At 45.6% G+C, this 10,619-nt stretch overlaps 2 protein-coding genes across 2 annotated transcripts in view; one reads left to right on the top strand and one right to left on the bottom strand.

The window, feature by feature from the left end:
• Positions 1-1,287: 1,287 nt before the first annotated feature.
• On the top strand, positions 1,288-3,786 carry LOC118206890 (transmembrane protein 252-like). The gene is made up of 2 exons (XM_035380033.1): positions 1,288-1,566; positions 2,457-3,786. The coding sequence occupies exons 1-2, from the start codon at positions 1,307-1,309 to the stop codon at positions 2,719-2,721; spliced, it is 525 nt and encodes a 174-aa protein (XP_035235924.1). The 5' UTR covers positions 1,288-1,306; the 3' UTR covers positions 2,722-3,786.
• Positions 3,787-7,041: 3,255 nt separating this feature from the next.
• pgm5 (phosphoglucomutase 5) overlaps positions 7,042-10,619 on the bottom strand; it is a 26,093-nt gene continuing 22,515 nt past the window's right edge. The window contains exons 10-11 of the mRNA XM_035379875.1: positions 10,280-10,417; positions 7,042-8,730 (exon numbers count right to left, since the gene is read on the bottom strand). Of these exons, the coding sequence (XP_035235766.1) occupies positions 8,641-8,730; positions 10,280-10,417 (228 nt within the window). The 3' untranslated portion in view covers positions 7,042-8,640. The remainder of the gene's footprint in view (positions 8,731-10,279; positions 10,418-10,619) is intronic.

Genomic DNA, 10,619 nt, shown 5'->3' with positions numbered 1-10,619 from the left:
AAGTAAACAGTAAGTAAAGTTTTGATAAGCTTCGATAAGGTTTCTGATAATGCCTCAGCAATTTCAGGAGAGAAAACGTTAAGGCTTTAAACGCGTTGACTGCGCATTACCATCTAATCCCCAAAATAATCCATTCTCAAAATGGATTCCGGCATTCTTTGTACATCACTTTGATCTACTAATTCATGCACGTGTTATTTTCCTTTAACAACAGATCTGAGGTTTGCAATTTTGCAGACATCAACAGAGCATCTATCCAAACAACATGATCTGGAAATTATTAAATGTTTCTGCTCTTCATTCTTCAAGGCTCAATCAACATCAACTGATATTTACAAATTAAGCATTGCTTTTTTTCTTCACAACCACAGCTTGATGACTTAATTTTGTTTAATTCAGAAAACTCTTTTTTGCAAAAAAAAACAAAAAAAAAAAAAACTTTTTTTTAGACATTTGCTGCCGTGTAGGATCTGCAGCGAGCAAAAGCCAAAGCGCTCACCTGCAATGAACTCCCAGAGAGCCGTCCCAGATGCTGGACCCTGGTTTTGACCCGCGGTATCAGGTTACACATTATCCCGGGAGGGGAGGTGACGGACGAGTGTGCCTTATCACCTTAAACTGTCATTGCCCCCTTTACGACGGGCGAGGAATTGCAGATTGCTTTATGAGGATCGGACCTTTCAGACGCACCTGGGACACGCCCCTCCTGTCGAAGGCATAAAGAGGGCCGCGGGTGAGGAGGACCCGCTCACCTGTGACTCCGCGCCTCTCAGGATCCGTCTGTCACCTGCGAGGCCGTCACCCGGAAACGCTGATCTCTCACCTGCAGGATCTGCACCTGCCGACATCAATCTCTCACCTGCAGGATCTGCACCTGCCGACATCAATCTCTTACCTGCAAGATCCACTTCTGTCAAAACAGGTCTCTCACCTGCAGGATCTGCACCTGCCGACATCAATCTCTCACCTGCAGGATCTGCACCTGCCGACATCAATCTCTTACCTGCAAGATCCACTTCTGCCAAAACCTGTCTCTCACCTGTAAGACCTGTGCCTGTCATCACCGGACCTTCACCTGCAATTCCAAAAGCTGTCAATAACACGATCGGTACCTGGCACCGCCGATCTCTCACCTGCAAGACCAGCCTGCGGTTAGGTGCACACCTGCCGGAGCAGCACTGGTTACCTGCAGCCTCCACCTGCAGCCTCCACCTGCAACCCTCACCTGCAGCCTCCACCTGCAACCCTCACCTGCAGCCCCACCCACAGACCCACCCCCACAGCCTCTCGCCTCTCGACAGGGGCGATGGACCTGAGGAAATCGGTCAGGAAGACCCTCCTGACGCTGGCACGGGCCGCCCTCCCCACCCTCGGCTTCGGCTTCACCTGCCTGGGGGCGTTCCTGCTGTCCACGAGGGGGGCCGGGAACAGCTGCGCCCCTTACATCTGCATCGTTCTGGGGTTCGTCCTGCTGACAGCGGGGGTCGTCTGGACCATCTGCGTGAGCGTGAGGAGCAGGGTGCTCCGGCAGCGGCAGGGGACCAGCCGCATCTGCACCGTGGACAGGTACGGCACACCTGCGCACACCCGCCAATCTCACTCAGCACTCAAACCTGCTTAAATAAATGTGCTTGACTTGTGCTTGACTTCTATTGCTTGACATATTCTAGGCACACAAACGTGTGCATGCTGCACGCACCCCATTGTTGGGTTACATACACTTAATAAATATTAATACATTTTAGCGACGCTGCTGCCAGCTTACATGTTATTAACTCCTCAAAGAGTGGCTTTCTGGAATGTTTTCTCAGAATTTTAAGTCAGTGTTCTAGAACTCCATTTGATTGTTACAGCATCACTAGAACGTTCGGTTAAGAACGTTCTGAAATCACATATTTGTGATCTTACACCTTAAAGTGTTTGACTTGTACAGCTGCACTCTAACTGAAGCAAATAGCTTCAGCAGCAGCCTACAGGTGCAGTAAAAGTTTTTTTTTTTTTGATCTAAAGAACATTACAGAGGCGACAGAGACTCGGGAATTGAAGCCATGATCTGTGCTGCAGGCTCTTAATTTGCCGTTTCACACATAAACTCATTTAAGAAGGTGGTAAAGAGAAATCTATAATGTTTGTGTCACTTTGTTGGAGAAGAATAACTTGCACTCATTAGATAATAGCCCAGTATGGCATCATTCTATCTAGTGACTAAGAAAGTGCAGACTCACTACACCCCTGTGATATTTCATTGGCATATGTTCATTTACAGAAGGACTTGTCATAATCCTGCATTTTACATAATATCCATTTCTAAAGTTAAATATTTTATGGATGCAACCCAAATAATCAGTAAGGAGTACAGTCGTAGTGCATCGCCTGGGAATCGAACCCACAACCCTGTTCATTTTTTAAAAAGAGAGACAATGTTAATAAATATGCTAACTTTTTTTTCCCCACAGGCCTGATTTTTACCCACCATCCTATGAGGAATCCTTGGACAGAGACACCAACGCTGTCACCCCAAACCCTGTCGAACCCCGCCACACCATAGCCCCGCCCCTTTACACAGCGAGCATCACTGAGGTACCCAGTGAGGACTACAGCTTGGAGGAGCCGCCATCTTACGGGGAGGCCATCCTCCAGGGGCGGAGCCACCCGGACACCCCCCCTGCAAGCCCCACCCCTGGTGCGACGCTGCCGGGCGCCCCTATCGACAGGCATTAGACGCATCGATACGAGGAGGCGGGACAATCCAGTGGAGGTGTGAGTTCAGCCGAGAGCCGCGAATGTGCGCTACGGTGACCGGGAGAGGACATGCAGAGCGGGTTTGTGTGTTCTTCTCCACCTCCCATTCAGTTCTGGCATGATCAGCATGTGAACAGCTCTGGGGAGGATATCAAAAAAGGCTGAGAGTGGAGAGAGATTTGGGTGACCAGTTCTGTGAGGGGGCTAAAGAGACAGAGAGGACAGGGAGATTGCCGATGGCCAGTTGCTGGGAAAGCAGAGAATCCACTGAAGATGGAGTGCAGCTGTGACCGTTGAAGAAAACCGTACTAAAGCAGGACTCAAAAGGGCAGCTGTCCATCAGCAGGATCCGCCCCTGCCGATTGGACGAAGAAACGGTGACGGAGACACGCCCTCTGCGACCGGAGGAACGGCTAGAGGAAGAATCTTCCAGAAGAGAGAAAATTACACTGGGCGGGAATGGGACAGGGAAGAGCAGGAAAAGACACACGCAGAGCGAGAGGGTGCACAGCAGCCAGGCAGGAAGTAGCCAGGAGAAGAGGACACCAGGAACAGGAAACACATAAGCAGTGCGGGAAGGGTGTTTCAACAGGGCATTAGACTGTGGTCTCTACAGGTTTCCGGTGTGTTCCAGCGATTTGCTAATTCATTTGCGCAACGGACTGCGTTAAAGCGTACACACACATCTTGTTCACGAGGCCTAAATTGGCAACTGATTGAAAGGAAACCATAAAAAATTACAGGAAGGGGCATGCACTGAATGGGAAGGATACAGAGTGAACTGGATTTGCACGTGGAAGGGTAAATATATAAAGCACTGTTTGTAGTTTGCCGATAAGACTCATTGCCTCATTTACTGGACCCTTTCCTGAGTGAGTTTATTAACTCTAAATATCAAGGACACAGGTGTTCATTAACCTGTCCCGTTCCCTGATAATGTCTTGATTGATTATTTCTATGCTGCAGTTAAAATGGCACATTTTCATACACACACACACACACACACACGCATACCGCCCAAGTTACTGCACTGTTTACAGTATCTCACACCGGATTCATTCTGGAAAATGATGTGTGTCCAGTTTTTTTCTTCTTTTTTTTTAAATAAAAGAATGATAAACAAAATGAGCGGTGTGGTTTCTTTTTTGCCAGATGCACAACTAAAATAATTTCAAACTTCAATAAAACTTGAAGAACGTCTGCTGAACTATTTTGAAAATGAGGACCACATACACATATACATACACACACACATCAGCAAAAATGTAATTTTACTTGAATTATTCATTACAGACTAAACTAAGAAATAAATAATAAATTAACAATAAATTAACTGCTTGTGAACTGGCGATGCCTTAAAATACTTGCTTGCAATTTAAAATTCAACGCATTATTTAAAAGTATTTTTACCCTGCACAGAACATGACAGCAAGAACAGATCATGTCAGGGGATGTCAGAGAGAATATTCATCCTTGGCATTTGAACTTTATCAAGGGTCACGTTACACCAAAACAGTCTGGTTTAAGGACTACGTGCGTCATGGATATTGCAAGGACATTTCACTTCACGAAAACTCGTAAAACGACAAAAACATACTACCTGTAAACGGGAATGAGAACAGGAACTGGTGGGACATGACGGTTTACAGCACTGGATGCGTATAATTGCGTAACATAGCAGCAGCGCATTTCCCATCTTCCCATCTGCCACAGGGAGTTTTTTTCCTTGCCACTGTTGCGTTAGGCTTGCTCCCGTGGGGGGTTCAGGCCAGGGTTGTCTGTAAAGCGTATTGTGACAACCGCTGTAAAATACGCTATACAAATAAAAATTTATGACGATTTGATGATCATTTACAGTACGCCAGGCTGAATCCATGTCCACTCATAAGAAAACAAGCAGGAATGCACAGTCATCTTGTTATGACTGTAATCAGCATTCACGACCTCTCCTACCAATCCCTATCAGCGCTTCTGATCATAAGCCCATACCCGGCGAGCGCTATTCAGTTTACTATGAGTGACGAAGCACATTTCACCCTGAGCTTCGAAAACATATTTTTGCATTCGCAGCTTGAATAAGTATCTCTAGCAATGCACAACTACTGAGTAGGCTTTGGTTAAATTTTTACCTTCAGGCTAAAGCTGGCAAGAAAAAAAAATCACTGAGGTGTGTGTTACTAGAGGGTGCTATTGCAAATGTAGCCAAAGCCTCTCCCAGCTCCCTCCAGTAATACACACCAGCTGAGCAGGATTAGGGTACGTTTTCATTTAAGGTTGAATACGGGCACAGAAACACATCACTGAGGTGCGGATGCTTCATTTGGAAAAGTTTAAAAATAACTACACATTTATCATAAATATTTTGCTGCCACAATATTATTTACCAGGTAAAAGGATAAGATGCCAAAGCATTGAAATGCAGACAAAATAAAATATTACCAGTTATTAATTATTATATATTGATTATGTATTAATTCATAATTATGGATTAGACTGATCTTCTCCCTTATTTTAAAATCAATAAATTACATTACATTACATTACATTACAGGCATTTGGCAGACGCTCTTATCCAGAGCGACGTACAACAAAATGTATAACCATAATCAGGAACAAGTGTGTCAAAAACCCTAGAGAGAAGTACCGGTCCAAGTGCAGGGAACAACCGCATACTTCAACTTGGACCCTGAAGGTTAAACTGATTAACAGTAACACAAACGAGAATAGCAACAACGCAGTCTATGGAAAAATACATCAAATAAATAAATCAAATAGGCAAATGCTCAGCACTTATTCTTATATTTAAAATGAAAAAAGCATAATCCCGAGGCATAATGTTTTAAAATAATCACTGAAACTAATATTTAACCAGCTATTTATTTTCCTTTATGAAGAATTTTAAAAAATACCTTAGAGCTTATTACATTATAAATTAGGCGTACAGAAGTCATTCAACCAGAATTCACTCATGAATTAAAACAGCAGACATTAGCAAAGAATTTCACTCAAAACATAGTTTATTTAAGTTGATCTTTGGATTTAAAAAAAAAAATTAAATACAGCGAAAGAAAGGTTTCTTCCCAGGAGGAAAAAATTGAAATCTGTGAATTTTATCTGTGCACTGAAAATGCTTTCCTTTCAATCCTTACTTTAGAAAACAAAACTTCATATTTCCATCTATATAGGTTCTGACTACATTCATAACATTGCAGCATTGATTCAAATCTTTTCTGGAAAAGCGTTCCTCCTCAATGAAAAAAAAAAACATCTGCCACCAAGTTTCGTTATCCAATGGCAAGTCAAAGAGAAGAATCAACGTGAGTGGTGTTTTTCAGTCAAGTGCTCTTTTTGACAAGTTGTCTGTGATTTGTACACACGCACAAGCAATTTGCTGCAAAACTGCATGATCAAACAAGGTACATATTTAAACACTTCAGCTCTTTAGACGATGATAACATTTGAAGACACTTCCTACAGATCTCTGAGAATTTCCAAGGAGACGTGTCTCGCTCACCAGAACAAATGTATTATGAGAAAGAAGAACATTCTGTTCTCCATGTTGGTTAAAGCAATGTCCTCTTTTGAATCTGGTGCCCAAGGGGGGGTGGAAGTATTCAAAATAATTTTATGACCCAGGCCTGATTGTGAGTTTTGGAACTGGCTCCGTGCCCTCTATTGAATATGCTGGCGTGTCAGGTGTCCAAAAGTGTAATCGCTCAGGACTTCACTTAATTAAGCAACTTTTATTCCCAATTTTTCTTCCCTCGTCTTGCCATTCCCAGTCACCTGATCACTGCATTTATTTCAGGAGGGTGGTTACCCGGGAAACATGCGCAGTCACCCTCTGTTTCTTTGTCGTTCCGCAGTGCACAGACACTCCCACCCGAGGGGCTGTGTTTCTGTCTGATCAGGCGATGGCGAACTGCAGGCACCCTGACTGACCAGGGGGAGGCGCCAGTGAGAGACAAAGAAAGGGACACCGTCCCCAAGAGAGCTCCCCTCAGTATGATCATCTCAAACTGCAAGGTGAATATTGAGAGATATCCGTGTGTGTGTGTGTGTGTGTGTGTGTGTGTGTGTGTGTGTGTCTGTGCGTGAGTGCGTGTGTGAGTGAGTGCGTGTGTGTGTGTGTGTTTGTGTCTGTGTGTGAGTGTGTGTGTGTGTGTGTGTGTGTGTGTGTGTGTGTGTGTGTGTTTGCAGAAAAAGTTCAATTCTTGTCCAATTATTCCCAGGAATACTCTGATATGAATCTTAATTCAATCCCAGGTCACAGAAGAACGGACTCATTGAAACAAGTAGGAAAGGACAGCACAGTGTTTTATGACAGCCAATGACTATGTTTCAACAGTGTCAGGGGACAGGGTCTTACACAAGAAGTCAGTATATGTTCATATATGGAAATCACAGGTAAAGTGAGAATTTCTTATCAGTGTGGACTACTATAAGTGCAGGTCATACTCTCTTAAAGGACTGAATAGGACTGTAATATTTTTGTGGCTATAAACAAATCTCAGTGCATAAGCATGCTTTTTATGTGATCATAAACGGTGTCTATGCTCTCTCAACAGCAGACGCTACTGATAAGAGCACAACAGGAAGTGCTGAAACGTTGTTTATAGCTAAACATCCCTTTTTCACTCTCTCTCTGTCTCACTCACATTCACACACATGCACTCACACAAATACACATGCACACGCACGTGCACGCGCACGCGCACACACACACATACACACACACACGCACACGCACACACACACACACACACGCACAAGAAGTATATTTTATAAACATTATACCCTAACAGAGTGCTATGAGTTTTCGTGCTTAATTTTGTACATTTGTTTTTAACATTATAGAACATTTTTAATAAGGCCTCTTCCTAACGCCTTTCAGTTACTTTTACAGTGCTGAGTGAACGCTCTGGCCTATGACGCAGTCGACTGTAAAAACTCCCTTTTCACCCTGACTTTACTGTGATAAACCAGGGTAAAGTCAGCACAAGGGGGAGATATGTCAATAAAGCACGTCATCTGGCCACAGGTTTGCTGTCACGCATAGCAACAGTTTTATGCTCATCATTACACGCACGCAAACATGTTTCCAAAAATATTGCTTAATGCCTTGCCAACATGTTGGATAATATTTATGAATATTTCACTCTGTGACACTCTGTCGCCCCCTGCTGGTCACAGAGTGAAACAGCACAGAGGAAGACCTAATGCATAACGCGGTGACAGTGAGGAAGTAAAGTTGCGATGGTGTCATGGGAGCATCACAAAATGTCAGCCACCAGTGGTTTAATGTGGTGCAGAGGAGCAGGAGCAGAGGTGTGTGGAGTGACGGGGAGAAAGGTGGAGAATACAGGTGTATAGGCAGGTGTAAATATGAGAGGAGGGGTTTATGGACAATGCCAGTATAGGGCCAGGCGTAGACACAGGTGGAGAATAGTACAGATGAAGACAGAGAAGGCAAGAGTAGTGACTGGTGTAGATGCAGATAGAGAAACTGGTGTAGGTGCAGGTGGAGAGGCTGGTGTAGATGCAGGAGGACAGACTGGTGTAGATGCAGGTAGAGAGGCTGGTCTAGGTGTAGGTGGAGAGACTGGTGTAGGTGTAGGTGGAGAGACTGGTGTAGATACAGGTGTAGAGACTGGTGTAGATGCAGGTGGAGAGACAGGTGCAGATACAGGTGTAGAGACTGGTGTAGATGCAGGTGGAGAGACTGGTGTAGATGCAGGCGGAGAGACTGCTGTAGATACAGGTGTAGAGACTGGTGTAGATGCAGGTGTAGAGACTGGTGCAGGTGAAGGTGGACAGACAGGTGCAGGTGCACATTTAGACTGGGTTCTTGAGGGAAATGTCTGTTATTTGGCCCCGGGTGTGAGGTACTGGCCCAGCTCAGGTGATGATGTTGGGGCCGCGGCGGCCTGTCCGCTCGTGGATATCGGAGATCTTCAGCGCGATGGCGATGAGGGGGCCCAGGACCACCTGTGGGGAGCAGAGATGCACCTGAGCATACCTGCGCTCTCATACTACACCTCCGCACACCTGCACTGTGACACTATACCTGCGCTGTCATACTACACCTCCGCACACCTGCACTGTGACACTATACCTGCGCTGTCATACTACACCTCCGCACACCTGCACTGTGACACTATACCTGAGCACACCTGCACTGTGATACTATAACTGAGCACACCTGCACTGTGATACTATACCTGAGCACACCTGTCCTGTGACACTATACCTGCGCTGTCATACTACACCTCCGCACACCTGCACTGTGACACTATACCTGCGCTGTCATACTACACCTCCGCACACCTGCACTGTGACACTATAACTGAGCACACCTGTCCTGTGATGCTATAACTGAGCACACCTGTCCTGTGATGCCTTACCTGAGCACAGCTGTGCCATGAACACGAGTGCAAACAGGTCAAACGTCACACACCTGCACTCGTGTGCAAAAGGAAATCCTTCAGACTAAACACATTAACCTACTTAAAAACCGCCCCAGACTTTGGCTCTGGTGACTCAGCCCGTCTTCTGACCAGGCAGGTCTAAACAAGCGGTGAATGGAAGGGAAACGTGGCCGTTACCGTGACTCACAGGGGGACTGGCACAGGTCCGCCCTATAGGCCAACCGCACAATAAAACCCGCCCTCTGCTACAGATACAACAATAATAATAATAGTAATGATAATGAGGACAACGACGACTATGATAGAAGAAGAAGAAGAAGAAGAAGAAGAAGGAGAAGAAGAAGAAGAAGAAGGAGAGGAGGAGGAGAAAAAGAAGAAGAAGAAGAAGAAAGTTTCTTAAGAAGCACCAACATTGCTGTGCAACAGCTGAAGCAGATTGCTGCTTCATTACAAGACGAATGCCAGCCATTGATATAATATAATATATATAATATTAATATAATAAAGAGGGAGGAGCTGGAAATAAAGAGCTAATAAACCCCATATCAGCCGATAAGCCTGCCAGGTTAAGGTCCCTCACAGGCTGCCAAACAGGTAATACGCTTCAAAACAGCACCAGCCCGTGCCAGGAGCTGGAACTCGTGTAAATCAGCTATCATATCAGGTCTGCAATTCTTTAACACCTGAAACCTGCCAAATAGCACACAGCCCTTTCCAAAGTCTGTCAACGCACTGATTACGGCTTCATAGCATGCCAACGCGATTTCATCTGATGAAGCAATAAGGTCTAACCAAACAACTCGATAGAAATGTCGACCTGACATACAGAAACGGAATCGCAAACACAAATGCAAACGCGCACAGCTATACACACACATACAGTGCAATCCGTAAGCAACCACACACACACACATACACACACCACACACACAACATACTGCACACCGCACACACACACACACACACACCACACACACACATACACACACCACACACATGACATACTGCACACCGCACACACACACACACACACACACGCACGCATGCCCGCACGCACACACACACACACACACACACACACACACACGCACGCACGCACACACACACACCTGTGTCTCCCGGTTCTGTCTCTCGGGGTCTCTCTCGTAGCTCTCTGCGTAGATTCGGATGGTGGCCCCCGCCCCCCCGCTGGTCCCGCTCAGTCTGAAGATGAGCCGCGAGGCGTCCGTGAAAATGATCCTCAGACCCTACAGCACAGAGTCACAGAGTCACAACACAAAATCGCTGCACAGCCACTACAGAGTCACAGCACAGAGTCACTGCACAAGCCCCAGGACAGAGTCACGGCACAGAGTCACTTCAGACTGAGTCACAGCACAGAGTCACACCACGGGGTCACTACAGAGTCAAAGCACAGAGTTATAGAGTCACTACTGTCACAGCACAGAG

The sequence above is a fragment of the Anguilla anguilla genome, chromosome 10, assembly GCF_013347855.1.
Source record: "Anguilla anguilla isolate fAngAng1 chromosome 10, fAngAng1.pri, whole genome shotgun sequence".
NCBI lineage: Eukaryota > Metazoa > Chordata > Actinopteri > Anguilliformes > Anguillidae > Anguilla > Anguilla anguilla.
This window is presented reverse-complemented; position numbering and strand designations above follow the sequence as displayed.